At 45.2% G+C, this 18,804-nt stretch overlaps 1 protein-coding gene across 1 annotated transcript; it reads left to right on the plus strand.

Moving 5' to 3' along the window:
• The first annotated feature begins 13,402 nt into the window (after positions 1-13,402).
• On the plus strand, positions 13,403-16,421 carry LOC141173087 (DNA-directed RNA polymerases I, II, and III subunit RPABC5-like). Its single transcript, XM_073657731.1, has 3 exons — positions 13,403-13,517; positions 14,848-14,968; positions 16,189-16,421. The coding sequence occupies exons 2-3, from the start codon at positions 14,874-14,876 to the stop codon at positions 16,295-16,297; spliced, it is 204 nt and encodes a 67-aa protein (XP_073513832.1). The 5' UTR covers positions 13,403-13,517; positions 14,848-14,873; the 3' UTR covers positions 16,298-16,421.
• The last annotated feature ends 2,383 nt before the right edge of the window (positions 16,422-18,804 follow it).

The following is an 18,804-nucleotide window of genomic DNA, read 5'->3' on the forward strand; positions in this document are numbered from 1 at the left end:
AATAAAGGAGATTTATGAAATGTGCAATGGATTGCATCACTTACATTTCGTTGGACCTCAGAAAGTCTGAGAACTTCAGCCCATTGGCAGCCGCCGATTGGCTGCAGTGGTCACATGGCATAAAAATGTCATGCAATCCCTGGGAGACCCGGTGCCGACTTCACTGGAAAGGCTCCAGTGCGGGAGGTGAGCACCTATTATTTTTATTTTACACTGGGAAATATAGTATTTAAGAAAGGGGTTGCCCACTACTTGGAGACCTTAAAGGGTTATTTACCATCTTCACAAATGGGTATTTGTCGGATAGAGCTTGTAAAAACAAGCACTTTTGCAATTTACTGCTTATTAAAATTTTCAGCCGTTCTTGAGATATTTACACTTTTCTTTTGCTTACGGCTCGTTGCCTTGGAGACCGACCACCGTTGCTAGACAGCAAAACATACTCAGTGCTTACAAGCTCTTTTCTATAAACCATGCAAGTGATATTTTGAAGCCGGCCAGGATCTCTGGAGCACACTCTTACCTTCTACTCCAGGCCTGCTTCAGCGCAATGCTTACAAGCTAAGATGGCAGCGGTGGTCGGTCTCCTAGGCAACGAGCAAAGTGTTAATATCTCAAAAACGGCTGCAAATTTTAAGAAGCAGTAAATTGCAAAAGTGCTTGATTTCACGAGCTCTATCCAACAATATCTATTTATGAAAATGGGAATAATCCCTTTAAGGCGAGAAATGCATATTGCAAATAAAAATATGCAGATTAGTTCTCTCTAGGAGGAACAAAGACTTAATCGCTGGTGCCACCTTTTGGAGGTAGCACCCTATAAGCCAGTATATGACCCTTTTACAAGTCATAAACTCATCTGCAGCTGTTTTGGAAGAATTAGACCCCCCCATACCCAGTGTAAAGCAGCGTTTGCCCCCTGGTGGGTCTGGCTCTTCTTTAGAAGACCACCTGTGCATGAAGTCCTATTGAAGCTCTCACTAATATTAGTCCCTACAATCATAAATTTGCTTAAGGGCATTGCTATAAGGAATCCAAACCCTGATGAGCAGCTCGTACCCCAAATCTACAGATGGGTGCACTTACACCATGAGGCGTGCATTAATTTTTAATCCAGTAAAATCTTCCATGTAGGGACTTGTCTATATGTACCGTCATAGGAGACCCAGTGCCCCGAAATATTGCAGAATTATATTATTTATTTCATATATATATAAATATAATTTTATGTATCTATTGCGCCACCTGGTGGTGTATGCTGGTATGACCTCCAGCTACAATTATCCCTATAGTTGCACATTGAGTCGCACAGACACTTTTTTGTCAGGCTCAAAAATGTAAAGAATGACTTTAAAACGCTAATTTATTTATTTTTTTGCAGCAAACAGGGTACACTATGCACCATTATATTGTGACATGCAATAAAAAAGTGCACTCCGCAGTAAGACAAGTCTTCTTTTGAGCTATGTGACAAGTGACTGTAGCAGCAATTCTCTGGCATGGTAGACCGGCGGGGGGACTCTGCATTCTTTGTGACATTTGTAGTTACAGTATATGCAGCATGTGGCCAACAGATCATAGGATGTGAGGGAAAGCGTGAGAGTTATGCCGCAGTGTGCAGATCTGACCTGACCTATTCCCACAGTAAATCACAAGCAATCACTCAATTTTTTAGGGTAGGTCAGGTGCACACGGGTTATACACAGTCATGGCCGAAAGTGTTGGCACCCTTGAAATTGTTCCAGAAAATGAAGTATTTATCCCAGAAAATTATTGCAATTATACATGTTTTGTTACACACATGTATATTTCCTTTGTGTGTATTGGAACAACACGAAAAAAAACTGAAAAAAAAAGACAATTTGGATATAATTTCACACAAAACCCCAAAAATGAGCCAGACACAATTGTTGGCACCCTCAACTTAATATTTGGCTGCACACCATTTGGAATAAATAACTGCAATCAATCGCTTCCTATAACTATCAGCTTCTTACTCGTCTCAGCTGGAATCTTGGACTCTTCTTTTGTAAACTGCTCCAGGTCTCTCATATGTGAAGGCGTCTGCTCCTAACAGCAATTGTAAGATCTCTTCACAGGTGATCAATGGGATTTAGATCCGGACTTATTGCTGCCACTTCAGAAGTCTTCAGCGCTTTGTTTCCATCCATTTCTGGGCGCTTCTTGAAGTATGTTTGGGGTCATTGTTCTGCTGGAAGACCCATGACCTGGGACGCAAACCCAGCTTATTGACACTGGACACTACATTTGCGACCCAAAATCTTTTGGTAATCTTCAGATTTCATGACACCTTGCACACAGTCAAGGCACCCAGTGCCAGAGGCAGCAAAACAACCCCAAAACATCTTTGAACCTCCACCATATTTGACTGTAGGTACTGTGTTCTTTTCTTTGTAAGCCGCAGTACGTTTTCAGTAAACAGTAGAATGATGTGCTTTACCAAAATGCTCTATCTTAGTCTCATCTGCCTACAAGACGCTTTCCCAGAAGAATTTTGGCTTACTCACATACATGTTGGCAAACTGAAGTCTAGCTTTTTTTTATGTCTGTGTCCACAGTGTGGTCCTGCGGGGTCTCCTGCCATAGCGCTTCATTTCATTCAAATGTTGACGGATAGTTCGCTCTGATATTGCCGCACCCTGAGCTTGCAGGACAGTTTGAATTTCTTTGTTACTCGATTGGGGCTGCTTATCCACCATCTGGACTATCCTGCGGTGCAACCTTTAATCATTTTTTCTCTGTTGTCCATGTCCAGGGAGATTAGCTACAGTGCCATGGGTTGTAAACTTCTTGGTTATGTTGGACAAAGAAACATCAAGATCTCTGGAGATAGACTTGTAACCTTGAGATTGTTGATATTTTTCATCAATTTTGGTTCTTAAGTCCTCAGACAGTTCTCTTCTCCTCTTTTTGTTCTCCATGCTTAGTGTGGCACACACAGACACACAATGCAAAGACTGAGTCAACTTCTCCCCTTTTATATAGTTTCAGGTGTAATTTTCATATTGCCCACATCTTTTACTTTCCACAGGTGAGTGTGAACGAGCATCACATGCTTGAAACAAAGTTGTTTACCCACAATTTTGGAAAGGTGCGAACAATTTTCTTCGGCCCATTTTTGTGGTTTTGTGTAAAATTATGTCCAATTTATCTTTTCGTCTCTGTTTTTTGTGTTGTTCCAATACACACAAAGGAAATAATCCTAGAATATTAGAGTTGGAAGGGACCGCCAGGGTCATCGTGTCCAACCCCATGCTCAATGCAGGATTCACTAAACCATCTCAGACAGATGTCTGTCCAGACTCTGATTGAAGACTTCCATTGAAGGGGAACTCACCACCTCTCGTGGCCGCCTGTTCCACTCATTGATCACCCTCACTGTCAAAAAGTGTTTTCTAATATGTAATCTGTGTCTCCTCCAGTTCAGTTTCATCCCATTGCTTCTAGTCTTTTCTTGTGCAAATGAGAATAAAGATGATCCTTCTTCAATGTGACAGCCCTTGAGATATTTGTAGACAGCTACTAAGTCTCCTCTCAGTCTTCTTTTTTGCAAGCTAAACATTCCCAAATCCTCTAACCGTTCCTCATAGGACATTGTTTGCAGATCAGTCACCATCCTGGTAGCTCTTCTCTTAACCTGTTCCAGTTTCTTCATGTCTTTTTTAAGATGTGGTGCCCAGAACTGGACACAGTATTCCAGATGAGGTCTGACCAAGGAGGAGTAGAATAGAAGGGGGATAATGACTTCACGTGATCTACACTGTATGCTTCTGTTAATACATCCCAGAATTGTATTTGCCTTTTTTGCTGCTGCATCACACTGTTGACTCATGTGCAGTCTGTGATCTATTAGTATACCCAAGTCTTTTTTCACATTTACTGCTGCTTATCCCTATTCCTCCCATTTTGTATATGCTTTTTTCGGCTTTCTTGCCCAGATGTAGGACTTTGCATTTCTCCTTGTTAAAAACCATTCTGTTAATTACTGCCCACTGCTCCAGTTTGTTTAGGTCTTTTTGAATCCTCTCTCTCTCTTCTCTAGTATTAGCTATCCCTCCTAATTTTGTGTCATCAGCCTTGTGGTACCCCACTTGAGACATTCTTCCAACTGGATGTGAAGCCATTTACGACCACTCTTTGGGTCCAATCACTAAGCCAGTTATGAATCCACCTAAAAGTTGCCTTGTCCATTCCATACTTGGTCATTTTTTCAATAAGGATGGTATGAGATACTTTGTCAAATGCTTTGCTGAAGTCAATATTTACTATGTCATTGTGTTTCCCTGATCCACCCAGTCAGTGATTCAGTCATAGAAGGAAATTAAGTTAGTCTGACATGACTTGTTAGTTACAAACCCATTCTGGCTCTGGTTAATCACTTCATTCTCATAAAGGTACTTGCATACATGTTGTTTAATAATTTGTTCAAAGATCTTTCCTGGTATAGAATTAAGGCTCACTGGCCCATAGTTCCCTGGGTACACCTTCTTCCCCTTTTTGAAGATAGGGACAACATTCGCTCTTCTCTAGTCTTCTGGGACTTCTCCTATTCTCCAAGAATTTTCAAAGATTATGGAGAGTGGTTCAATAATTTCCTCTGCTTTCTCTTTCAGTACCCTAGGATGTAATTCATCTGGACCTGGAGACTTGAATTCATTTATGTTAGTTAAGTATTCCCTCACTATCTCTTTGTTTATAGATAGTGTGGATACTTCTATTCTTTCAATAGTACAGTGAAGATCGGTTGATGTTACATTTACTTTCTGAGAGAAAACAGAAGCAAAATGGGAATTTAAAAGTTCAGTCTTCTCAGCATTATTTTCTACCACTTTACCATTTTCATCCTGTAAAAAGCCTATAGCATCTTTGACTTTTCTTTTACTTTTGGCATACCCCCAAAATCCTTTCTTGTTGCTTTTGACATCACGTGCAAGCCTTAATTCATTATCAGCTTTAGCTAATCTGATGCGTGCCCTATAGGTTCTGCGGACTGCAGTATATTCTTCTTTAGATATGCCTCCCTCTTTCCATTTGATAAACATTTCTTTCTTCCATTTTAGCATGTGTTTAAGTTCTGTGTTCATCCATCCTGGTTTCCTTAAATGCTTCCTTAAATGCTTCCTATTCTTCCCTCTTTTAGGGATTGTTAACGATTGTGCTTTCAGAACCTCATTTTTCAAAATTCCCCATCCTTCCTGCACATTTCTGTCCTTAAGGACCTCCAGCCCTTGGATCCCTCCAATCCTCTTTCTGAGTCCTTTAAAATCTGCTTTTCTGAAGTCCAACCTTGAAGTCACTCTTCATAGGTCCTCCTCCTCTAGTTATCCAAAAGTCTATGATAGCATGATCGCTGCCTCCTAAATGTTTTGTTAAACATTTGTATAACAAAACATGTGTACACTGTGTGCAGAATTATTAGGCAAGTTGTGTTTTAGAGGATTATTTTTATTATTGATCAACAACTATGTTCTCAATCAACCCAAAAGACTCATAAATATCCGAGTTTAATATTTTTGGAAGTTTGAGTGTTTTTTTTTTTAGATTTGGCTATCTTAGGAGGATATCTGTTTGTGCAGGTAACTATTACTGTGCAGAATTATTAGGCAACTTAATAAAAACCAAATATAATCCCATCTCACTTGTTTATTTTCACCAGGTAAACCAATATCAGTGCACAAAATTTAGACATAAACATTTCTGACATGCAAAAACCAAAACCAAAAGAATTAGTGATCAATATAGCCACCTTTCTTAATGATGACACTCAACAGCCTTCCATCCATAGATTCTGTCAGTTGCTTGATCTGTTTTCGATCAACATTGCATGCAGCAGCCACCACAGCCTCCCAGACACTGTTCCGAGAGGTGTACTGTTTTCCCTCCCTGTAGATCTCACATTTTATGATGGACCACAGGTTCTCTATGGGGTTCAGATCAGGTGAACAAGGGGGCCATGTCATTATTTTTTCTTCTTTTAGACCTTTACTGGCCAGCCACGCTGTGGAGTAGTTGGATGCATGTGATGGAGCATTGTCCTGCACGAAAATCATGTTTTTCTTGAACGATACCGACTTCTTCCTGTACCACTGCTTGAAGAAGTTGTGTTCCAGAAACTGGCAGTAGGTCTGGGAGTTGAGCTTCACTCCATCCTCAACCCGAAAAGGTCCCACAAGTTCATCTTTGATGATACCAGCCCATACCAGTACCCCACCTCCACCTTGCTGGCGTCTGAGTCGGAGTGGAGCTCTCTGCCCTTTACTGATCCAGCCTCTGGCCCATCCATCTGGCCCATTAAGAGTCACTCTCATTTCATCAGTCCATAAAACCTTTGAAAAATCAGTCTTAAGATATTTCTTGGCCCATTCTTGACGTTTTATCTCATGTTTCTTGTTCAAAGGTGGTCGTTTTTCAGCCTTCCTTACCTTGGCCATGTCCCTGAGTATCGCACACCTTGTGCTTTTTGATACTCCAGTAGCATTGCAGCTCTGAAATATGGCAAAACTGGTGGCGAATGGCATCTTGGCAGCTTCACGCTTGATTTTCCTCAATTATTAGGAAATAATGTTATCAGTCATTGTACAGGAGGAGGAGGTGAGCTGTGATAACACAGCCTCCAGCATTCACAATAGGTGATATCACAGCTCACCTCCTCCTCCTGTACAATGACTGTTAACACCTCTATACAGTAGATAACACTGATAACACCTCTATATACAGTAGATAACACAGCCTCCATAATTCACAAAAGGTGATGTCACAGCTCACTTCCTCCTGTACAATGACTGATAACACCTCTATATACAGTAGATAACACAGCCTCCATCATTCACAATAGGTGATATCTACTGTATATAGAGGTGTTATCAGTCATTGTACAGGAGGAGGAGGTGAACTGTGACATCACCTATTGTGAATGATGGAGGCTGTGTTATCTACTGTATATAGAGGTGTTATCAGTCATTGTACAGGAGGAGGAGGTGAGCTGTGACATCACCTATTGTGAATGATGGAGGCTGTGTTATCTACTGTATATAGAGGTGTTATCAGTCGTTGTACAGGAGGAGGAAGTGAGCTGTGACATCACCTTTTGTGAATGATGGAGGCTGTGTTATCTAATGTATATAAATCTGTTATACTATTTCCAGTGCCCTCAGCACTTCCAGTTCTTCCAGTTCTCCCAGTGCCCTCAGCATTTCCAGTCCTCCTGGTGCCCCCAGCGCTCTCAGTGCTCCCAATGCTCTTAGTGCTCCCAGTGCCCCCAGCGTCGGTATTCTCAAAATCACAGGTTATTTCCTATCCAAGGAGATCCACAGTCCACAGTGATCCCAAATGGAGCCATGCTCGACCTTCGCTCCATTCATTGGCTGTTCCGCTCCACCATCTCCATTTCTCCACTTTTCCGCTGTAATTTCCTCCATTTTTTACTTTCTTTAGTATTTTTGCCTTATTCTCTATACTTTTTGCGTCACTTTATAATTTGTCTTTCTTTTTTCAAGTTTTTTTTTTTTCATTTTTATTTTCCTTGAACAACTTTGCTTATCCACATCCATGAAATCTTTTTTGGCACATCTTGCAAATTTCAAATTGTTTTATTTCTTTTTATTTTTTAGACAAACATGCAACTTTTTAAAGTGTTTGCAACGTGTGCTAAAAAGTTGCAAAAAATTGGTAAAAGACCAAACAAAAAAGAACATGTTTTATATTTTCCTACATTCTTGAATCGTGTTATTTCAAAGAATTTGGTGCAAAAAAAACAAGAAATCGCAAATTATGTCTATGAGCCTGCCTTAGAAAGCTGAAGGCAGGGCTCTACTATTTCTGGCAGATCCTTCGAAAATGAATCAAGTGGAGGCCAAGTTTGTGGAGCGCCGCTCCTTTCAAGAATGGGTTTTGGAGCCCCTTTCTCGAGATCGTTGGGAGTCCCAGCGGTCAGACCCTCAGTGATCACTTAGTTGTCATCTATCCTGTGAAAAGAAGATAAGTTGCAATTTTTGAAAATCACATTATGTGCCCCAGTCAAATTCAAAGTGCGTTTTTTTTGCTGTTTCATCATTTGCAACTTTTTGAAAAGGCAGAAATGTTTTCGCAAATGTTCTCCCATCCCCCCCGTCCCACACCTTAGAGTGATTTTTATGTACTGCTGAAATTTGGTGCAACATTTTAGTGGAGCGTTCAAATTTTTGCAAAACAATTTAAAGGCAAAAATAAAGAGGATTTTTTTTTATTTTGTGTAACATTCAAAAAATAGTGTTTGGCATTTTGATTAATTTGGCGCAAAAAAAAAAGTCAGTGAATAATACAAGACTGAAAAAGAAAAGTGACTCATAAAAATCGCAAATGATGGAAAGGGGCCACAAAGCGCTTCCCTTACCAGCCACAAAATTTCTAGTCCCCCTAGGAGGGAGCTGACTGAAACTGATGTCTCCAATATTTTCAGTGGACTACTATGTCCGAGAAAAAAAACGGACATGTGCACAGCCCTATAGAATATTATAGGTACGAGTGCTCCCCGAAGAGCACCACTCCCCAAAACTTCTCTCACCACCATTGATTCAGGACATTGTCAGGGAGTGGTGCTCTTCACTCCCCACAGCTTCTTTCACTGTCACTGATTTGGGACATCGTCAAGGAGTGGTGCTCTTCACTCCCCAAAGCTTCTCGCACCACCACTGATTTAGGACATCGTCAGTGAGTGGTGCTCTTCACTCCCCAAAGCTTCTCTCACCACCACGATTTGGGACATCGTCAGGGAGTGGTGCTCTTCACTCCCTAAAGCTTCTCTCACCACCACTGATTTGGGACATCGTCAGGGAGTGGTGCTCTTCACTTCCCAAAGCTTCTCTCACCACCACTGATTTGGGACATCGTCAGGGAGTGGTGCTCTTCACTCCCCAAAGCTTCTCTCACCACCACTGATTTGGGACATCGTCAGGGAGTGGTGCTCTTCACTCCCTAAAACTTCTCTCACCACCACTGATTTGTGACATCGTCAGGGAGTGGTGCTCTTCACTCCCTAAAGCTTCTCTCACCACCACTGATTTGGGACATCGTCAGGGAGTGGTGCTCTTCACTTCCCAAAGCTTCTCTCACCACCACTGATTTGGGACATCGTCAGGGAGTGGTGCTCTTCACTCCATAAAGCTTCTCTCACCACCACTGATTTGGGACATCGTCAGGGAGTGGTGCTCTTCACTCCCCAAAGCTTCTCGCACCACCACTGATTTGGGACATCGTCAGTGAGTGGTGCTCTTCACTCCCCAAAGCTTCTTTCACCGCCACTGATTTGGGACATCGTCAGGGAATGGTGCTCTTCACTCCCCAAAGCTTCTCTCACCACCACTGATTCGGGACATCGTCAGGGAGTGGTGCTCTTCACTCCGCAAAGTTCTATCACCACCACTGATTCGGGACATCGTCAGTGAGTGGTGCTCTTCACTCCCCAAAGCTTCTCTCACCATCACTGATTTGGGACATCGTAAGGGAGTGGTGCTCTTCACTCCCCAAAGCTTCTCTCACCACCACTGATTCGGGAGATCATCAGTGAGAAGTGCTCTTCACTCCCCAAAGCTTCTCTCACCACCACTGATACCGGACATCGTCAGTGAGTGGTGCTCTTCACTCCCAATAGCTTCTTTCACCATCACTGATTCGGGACATCCTAAGGAAGTGGCACGGTGTCACTCCCCACAGCTTCTTTCACCACCATTGAGTCGGGACATCATCATAGTGCAGCGGCGTCACTCCCCACAGCTTCTTCGATTCGGGACATAATCAGAGAGTGGCGCTGCTTCACTCCCCACAGCTTCCTTCATTGCCATTGATTCAGAACATCTTCATGGAGTGGTGCTACATCCTGCCCCACTGCTTCTTTCACCACCACTGATTTGGGACATCATCAGGGAATGGTGCTGTTCACTCCCCACCGCTTTTTTGACTACCACTGATTCGGGACATCATCAGGGAGTGGCGTGGCATCTCGCCCCACAGCTTCTTTAATCTCCACTGATTTGGGACATCATGAGGGAGTGGTGTTCTTCACTCCCCACAGCTTTTTTCACTGCCACTGATTCAGGACATCATTGGGAAGTGGCAGGGTGTCACGCCCCAGTTTCTTTCACCGCCAGCCTCCTGATGAAGTCCAATTTCATGGTGGTGAAAGAATCTGTGGGGAGTGACAATACCGCCAGCCCCCTGATAATGCTTCGTCTCAGAATCCCCAGTGCATGCTGGAAGACTGAAACAGAACGTCACTGGAAGTAAAATCAAGAAACAGACTGAGGGGTTTCTCCTATAGAGAAACTAGTAAGGAAATTCCAAATAAGGCAAATTACAAAAGTGATTATATTATAAAGATACTTAAATAGTATTAGGTATCGGACTACCCTTTAACCTGTGATGTCACAGCAGCTCGGAAACCCATTTGTGATGTCACAGTAGCTCACCTGATGGAATTCTGTGCATGAATCTGATTCATGATGTCACAGTAGCTTACCTAAAGAAATCCTATGTACGTATGATTCTGATTCATGATGTCACAGTGGTTTACGTGTAACATGAACTCTCCTGTGATGTCACAGTAGTTTAAAATCATTTATGATGTCACAGCCGCTTACCAGGCTGAAAATGACTTATCTGAGACGCTATTATAGAAGTTTGACTTTTCATTTCTTGATGAAAATTCTAAAAAATGAGATCAGATTCCTAAAGGAGCAGGACATCCTTCATATTCCATCATCTAGGACCTCGGCTTTTACCGAGATTTGCCTTTTTTGTCACTTATACAGCTTTACAAAATCCTCTGTCTATAGCAGATCCGGGTGTTATATCATATGCTGTGCATTTAATGGCTGCTTATAATCATTATCATCAAGGTTACAGCAGTTAATCAAGTGCTTGACATTAATTTCCTCCATGATCATTTCCAGGCTGTACCTTCATAAAATAAGATGCAGTAAAAGGTCTCTTCCATGTAATGAGGGAAACCCAATATATTAACGTGTGGTGGCAGATTTCTGTGCATCGGGTCTCCTAGGTCAGCAGTATTTATCACTGAGATGTTCTGCCCTTTACAATAATATCTGCAGGTTCATGAAATATGGACCCAACTGAGCGGAGAATAAATAACTGCAATCCCGTGCATCCCATGGTGACATGTGTGTGAACCCTTCCCATTTATCCGTCATCTCCGGCATTGTTGCTTTGGATCCAATGACAGCGACATCAGCATGGAGAACACGTGTCCTTCTTAAAGGTAATGTGTCATCAGGAAATCAGACCTAATCTTTAAATCAGACTTCTTATGTTAAAGGAGTTTTCTCATTATTGTAAAGTGTTTGTAAAAACGAGAAACTTTGCAATTTTCTTCTTATTAAAAATCCTCTCCATTCTTAAAAAAGGAAGGCTATTTAATTCTATAGTGTACAGCTCTTTGCCCTGGATACCGGCCACCTCTGCAGTCTGTCAGCAGTGGCCGGTTTTCTAGATAAGAATTGCCCGCTTGCGAGCTCTGTTCTGAAGCTGTCAGGATCACTAGATCCAGCCTGTGCGTCTTCCAACATTTTGAAAGAGCATCGTTCGGGCCAAAGGTACGACCATGCCGCTGCACCATTGTACCAATTTTTTGTTCATTCTTCATATCAATATATTTAAAAAAAAAAACAAAAAAAACAAAACAGAAATCTTGCAATTTTTACACTGTCCTATAGATCTTATACTATTTATACTATTTCTTGCAATTAATATTTCCTATTCTATACAGACAGACTTTTTCAGTGGATCACAGACAGGATTGCAGACAGCGCACTGAGAGCTCTGGGGGGCTGGCAGCACAGGGGGCACTGGAAATGCTGGGGGCACTGGGAGCTCTATGGGCACTCAAAGTGCTGGGAGCATTGGGGGCACAGGGAGCACTGGAGGCATTGAGAGTGCTGGAGGAACTGGAAGGGATGGCGGAACTGGGAGCACTGGGGGCGTTGGGAGCCCTGGGATCACTGCGAGTCCTTGGGGGTGCTGGGAGCACTGGAAGTGCTGGAGGCACTGGGAGCTCTGGGAGCACTGGGGCACAGGGAGCACTGGAGGCATTGGGAGTGCTGGAGGAACTGGAAGGGATGGCGGAACTGGGAGCACTGGGGGCGTTGGGAGCCCTGGGATCACTGCGAGTCCTTGGGGGTGCTGGGAGCACTGGAAGTGCTGGAGGCACTGGGAGCTCTGGGGGCACTGGGTGCACAGGGAGCACTGGAGGCATTGGGAGTGCTGGAGGAACTGGAAGTGATGGGGGAACTGGGAGCACTGCAAGTCCTTGGGGGTGCTGGGAGCACTGGAAGTGCTGGAGGCACTGGGAGCGCTGGGGGCACTAGGAGCTCTAGGGGCACTCAAAATGCTGGGAGCACTGGGGCACAGGGAGCACTGGAGGCATTGGGAGTGCTGGAGGAACTGGAAGCGATGGCGGAACTCGGAGCACTGGGGGCGTTGGGAGCCCTGGGATCACTGCGAGTCCTTGGGGGTGCTGGGAGCACTGGAACTGCTGGAGGCACTGGGAGCTCTAGGGGCACCCAAAATGCTGGGAGCACTGGGTGCACAGGGAACACTGAGTGCACAGGGAGCACTGGAGGCATTGGGAGTGCTAGAGGAACAGGGAGCACTGGGAGCCCTGGAAGCGCTGGGAACACTGGGGGCACTGCAAGTCCTTGGGGGTGCTGGAAGCACTGGAAGAGCTGGAGGCACTGGGAGCTCTGGGGGCACTGGGAGCTCTAGGGGCACTGGGAGCTCTGGGGGCACTCAAAGTACTGGGGGCACAGGGAGCACTGGAGCCATTGGGAGTGCTGGAGGAACTGGAAGGAATGGGGGAACTGGGAGCACTGGGGGTGCTGGGAGCCCTGAAAGCGTTGGGATAACTGGGGGCACTGCGAGTCCTTGGGGGTGCTGGGAGCACTGGAAGTGCTGGAGGCACTTTGAGCGCTGAGGGCACTAGGAGTCCTGGGGCCACTGGGGGGGCGGCTTTTGGGACCCTGTAGATAGCACAATGGATGTTTCCGGGGGACGCATCGATGGCACTGGGGTCTTTGCGGCGGGTTCCCTTTTTGGCATTGCTTGGGAAGACTGTGGGTCTGAAGGGGAATGTAAGTGCCACCTTAATATCGACATTTTGTAGCTGTTCTCAGCACAGCCTGGCATGAATTATGAATAATGCCACCTACTTCCCGGACTTATCATTTACAGCTCCAGTGATTATTACTAGTTTGCTGAGCTCTTCCTCCTTCCCTGCCATGATTCATGCAGTGCAGCAGTCCCCAACAGCTGCTCAGACAACGTTACATAATCAGCGCACAGCCTGAAATAATCCGCGTCTTCTGCTGCCCCCAGGCGGAAATCTGTAGGAACTGCAAAAACAACTGCATCACACGCATGCGCACAGAAGCTAGCTAGCCCAGAAACTTCTCTGCCTGGTGGTGAGTGCTTCTTGTCCATTGCAAGGAGAGGAGGAAGCTGAAGGTTTGGTGAGTATGCCAGGTGTAAGAAGAATGCAGCACCTAGTGCTTGATCTTTAGTAGAGATTATAAGCAGTGCAATATAGAAAATATTGTAGCTGTGATCACTTTCCCATATATAGCGCTAACCTATTCCACAGTGTTGTAACAGAGATTGCCGACATTCACAGCAGTGAGCTTGCAATCTAACTTCATATAGGGCATTCATTTAATGGGAAGCCACTTATCAATGACCGTGGCGCCTGGAGACCTGTCTGAGCCGTCATTCATACAAGAACATGTTACATTACAGTCTATGGCGCGTTCACTTTTCCGTATTTTTATCAGAATTATCCGGTGCCAGGCACGTGACCACAAGTATGTTATTTGCATACATGCAATCACATTCCGACTAGACTTGGAATTGAGTGAGGCCGGACACGTCTAGTCGGAATGTGGCCAGAAGTATGTAAATGGCCGGAGAATCGTAACAGCTCGCACTATGAGGATACACAAGTCTCCAGTCACATATACTGAGTGCAGACTTGAACCCCAACACCGGGCAACCCCTTTAAGGCTGCATGCACACATCCGTGTATCACGGTCCAAATATGGATCGGCTGCCGGTCTCCCGACCCGAACTTGACAGCCTCATATGAGGTCTGGAGACCTGGGGCCGCTCCGTGAATCAAGGGCCACACTTGGACTGTGACATACATCCTTACCGTAAGGCCTTGTTCACATGTCCAAGTTTTAGATACATGTTCATTTTCTTTTGGATGGAACACATACCTATTTCTCTTTTTTCTTGTCCAACGCTCCATTTTATTTTCCTATTTCGGAGACATTGTCCAATTTTGACTTGGTTTTGGGATCAAACACGTCCAATTCAAGTGAATCGGTGCATAAAATAAAAATCAACAGCGCTCAGTGTTTTTTCCCGCCAGCACATCAGGATTTGCAACAGAATATTGCTGCAAATCCTGAACGTGTGCACAAAGCCTTAAGGCTATTTAAAGGGGTTTTCCATCTTTTTTTTTTGGAAAAACCCTTCTTCCCTGGCTGCAGTTTGTTTTTATTTTTTTTACAAACTGTGCTTTAGTCACCCTCCCCGGGTCCGGCGATGAGTCTTCACTGTTGCTCCCTGTGTCTGGAGCGGACTTAACCCCTGAGCCCTATCCATACTCCCCTACCCGACATAGGGCAGACATACGTACTGATACTCCCTATGTGGGGAAGGGGTTAACTTAAGGCGATCAGATCTCTGAAACCAGGGAAGAAAAAACTGCAGTCCCCGGAAAAGCAGAATGACGAAAAGGAAGGGAGGATATAACGATCTAATTATCTTCCTTTGTGATAGTTCCAGCTTTTTTTCACCGGTGCAGCATGATTATACCAGTCCGATGCTTCACCTGCGGGAAGGTGGTTGGAAACAAATGGGAGGCGTACCTGGGACTCCTGCAAGCCGAATATACAGAAGGGTGAGGATTCAGTACTAACCCCTTGAGAAATGACTACTTAGACATGCTTTTTTTTATGAGATGTCCAGTTTTGCGCTTGCTCTGAAGTTTCCATGGAGGCATCAACAGACAGCTCCAAAGCAAGCAAGTCTTGATGCATTTTTGTGCTTGCTCTGAGGTTTCCATGGTGCCATCAACAGACGATCACAGACAACCAAAGAGCAAGCAAGTCTTAATGCATTTTACACTTGCTCTGAGGTTTCTATGGAGGCATCAACAGGCAATCCCAGACAACCCCTGAGCAAGCAAGTCTTGATGCATTTTTGTGCTTGCTCTGAAGTTTCCATGGTGCCATCAACAGGCAATCCTAGACAACCAAAGAGCAAGCAAGTCTTGATGCATTTTTGTGCTTGCTCTGAAGTTTCCATGGTGCCATCAACAGGCAATCCTAGACAACCAAAGAGCAAGCAAGTCTTGATGCATTTTTGTGCTTGCTCTGAGGTTTCCATGGTGCCATCAACAGACCGTCCCAGACAACCTCAGAGCAAGGAAGACTTGATACATTTTTGTGCTTGCTCTGAGGTTTCCATGGTGCCATCAGCAGACGATCCCAAACAACCAAAGAGCAAGCAAGTATTGATGCATTTTACGCTTGCTCTGAGGTTTCTATGGAGGCATCAACAGGCAATCCTAGACAATCAAAGAGCAAGCAAGTCTTGATGCATTTTTGTACTTGCTCTGAGGTTTCCATGGTGCCATCAACAGGCAATCCCAGAGCAAGCAAGTCTTGATGCATTTTTCTGCTTGCTCTGAGGTTTCCATGGAGGCATCAACAGGCAATCCCAGACAACCTCAGAGCAAGCAAGTCTTGATGCATTTTGTGCTTGCTCTGAGGTTTCCATGGTGCCATCAACAGACAATCCCAGAGCAAGCAAGGCTTGATGCATTTTGTGCTTGCTCTGAAGTTTCCATGGTGCCATCTACAGGAAATCCCAGACCACACCAGAGCAAGCAAGTCGTTATGCATCAGATAGAAAATTAGAAAGACTGCATGTAACAAAGCATGGCGGGTTTAAAGGGTCGTACATTTTGTCTGTCAGCAACTTGGCGCCCTCATATATGCGCGAGAATGTTGAGTTGGGGGTCGGAGAAACCTGCGGCTGATCCGTGCATAGCAGGTCGTTTCAAGGACTTGTGAATCCAGTAAGACACCGACTAACCGGATGATCCTTTGTTCTCAGGGACGCCCTGGACGCTCTGGGATTGAAGCGTTACTGTTGCCGCCGGATGCTCCTCTCTCACGTCGACCTCATTGAGAAGCTGCTGAACTACGCACCGCTGGAGAAGTAGCGTCAGGCTGCACAGCGCTCTGCGGACGCAGCATCTAATGTTTTTTTTTCCTTTGTTCACATGTTAATGTAAAAACACTTAACGCTCAACTACACCTAGGGCTTTAATAAAATGTTTATTTGCACATTTGTCACTGGCTGAATTCTATAAGTTTAGGAGTTAACAGTTTTAGTTTGACATTGTGCTTTTTTTTTTACATTGGTGTAGAACTGCAATGTTTTTGAACAATTGCATCAAACTGATGTTTTTGCCACGAGAGCAGCAACGAGTGAGTGCAGCCATAGAGCAAATAACACCAAATATACACTGCTCAAAAAAATAAAGGAACACTTAAACAACAGAATATTACTCCAAGTAAATCAAACTTCTGTGAAATCAAACTGTCCACTTAGGAAGCAACACTGATTGACAATCAATTTCACATACTGTTGTGCAAATGGAATAGACAATTGATGGAAATTATTGGCAATTATCAAGACACCCTCAATAAAGGAGCTGTTCTGCAGGTGGGGACCACAGACCACATCTCAGTACCAATGCTTTCTGGCTGATGTTTTGGTCACTTTTGAATGTCGGTTGTGCTTTCACACTCGTGGTAGCATGAGACGGACTCTACAACCCACAGAAGTTGCTCAGGTAGTGCAGCTCATCCAGGATGGCACATCAATGCGAGCTGTGGCAAGAAGGTTTGCTGTGTCTGTCAGCGTAGTGTCCATAGGTTGGAGGCGCTACAAGGAGACAGGCCAGTACACCAGGAGACGTGGAGGGGGCCGTAGGAGGGAAACAACCCAGCACCAGAACCGCTACCTCCGCCTTTGTGCAAGGAGGACCAGGAGGAGCACTGCCAGAGCCCTGCAAAATAAGCTCCAGCAGGCCACAAATGTGTCTTCACAAACGGTTAGAAACTGACTTCATGAGGGTGGTATGAGGGCCCGACGTCCACAGATGGGGGTTGTGCTCATAGCCCAACACCGTGCAGGACGCTTGGGAATTGCCACAGAACACCACGATTGGCAAAGTCGCCACTGGTGCCCTGTGCTCTTCACAGATAAAAGCAGGTTCACGCTGAGCACGTGTGACAGAGTCTGGAGACGCCGTGGAGAGCGATCTGCTGCCTGCAACATCCTTCAGCATGACCGGTTTGGCAGTGGGTCAGTAATGGTGTGGGGTGGCATTTCTTTGGAGGGCCGCACAGCCCTCCATGTGCTCGCCAGAGGTAGCCTGACTGCCATTAAGGCCCCGTCACACTTAGTGATGCTGCAACGATACGACCTGTCAGGGATCGTTGCTGCGTCTCTATGTGGTCACTGGTGAGCTGTCAAACAGGCAGGCTCACCAACGATCAGGGGAGCAACGACATCGTGGAAAGAATCTTTCCACGATGTCCTGCTCCTGGTTACGAGCCTGCTGAAGCAGGAGCAGACTGGTAACTATGGTAAACATCGGGTTACTAGGGGCACATGCGCACCTAGTAACCCGTTGTTTATCATGGTTACCACTCTGCTACGGTGGTTACCGCTCACTTTAGCAGGCTCGTAACCATGATAAACATCGGGTTACTAGGGGCACACGCGCACCTAGTAACCCGATGTTTATCATGGGTACCAGCCTGATCGCTGCTCCCGCTGGTCACACACAGCGATGTGTGCTGACCAGCGGGAGGGCAACGACCAAAAAATGGTCCAGGACACTTTGCAGCGATCAGCGACCTCACAGCAGGGGCCTGATCGCTGCAAAGTGTCACACATAGCAACATCGCTGGTGAGGTCGCTGTTGCGTCAACAAAACCGTGACACAGCAGCGATCTCGCTATGTGAGACGGGGGCTTTAGGTACCGAGATGAGATCCTCAGACCCCTTGTGAGACCATATGCTGGTGCGGTTGGCCCTGGGTTCCTCCTAATGCAGGACAATGCCAGACCTCATGTGGCTGGAGTGTGTCAGCAGTTCCTGCAAGATGAAGGCATTGAAGCTATGGACTGGCCCGCCCGTTCCCCAGACCTGAATCCGATTGAGCACATCTGGGACATCATGTCTCACTCCATCCACCAACGTCACGTTGCACCACAGACTGTCCAGGAGTTGGCGGATGCTTTAGTCCAGGTCTGGGAGGAGATCCCACAGGAGACCATCCGCAACCTCATCAGGAGCATGCCCAGGCATTGTAGGGAGGTCATACAGGCACGTGGAGGCCACACACAATACTGAGCCTCCTTTTGACTTGTTTTAAGGACATTACATCAAAGTTGGATCAGCCTGTAGTGTGTTCTTCCACTTTAATTTTGGGGGTGACTCCAAATCCAGGCCTCCATTGGTTAATACATTTGATTTCCATTGATGATTTTTGTGTGATTTTGTTGTCAGCACATTCATCTTTGTACAGAACAAAGTATTCAACGAGAATATTTCATTCATTCAGATCTAGGATGTGTTGAGTGTTCCCTTTATTTTTTTGAGCAGTGTATAATTGCATGGGGAAAGGTTGAATCGGTTCCAGGTCTCTCTTGG

This window comes from Phyllobates terribilis, unplaced genomic scaffold (genome assembly GCF_046119375.1).
Source record: "Phyllobates terribilis strain yellow unplaced genomic scaffold, ASM4611937v1 Scaffold_12__6_contigs__length_324123572, whole genome shotgun sequence".
NCBI classification, from domain to species: domain Eukaryota; kingdom Metazoa; phylum Chordata; class Amphibia; order Anura; family Dendrobatidae; genus Phyllobates; species Phyllobates terribilis.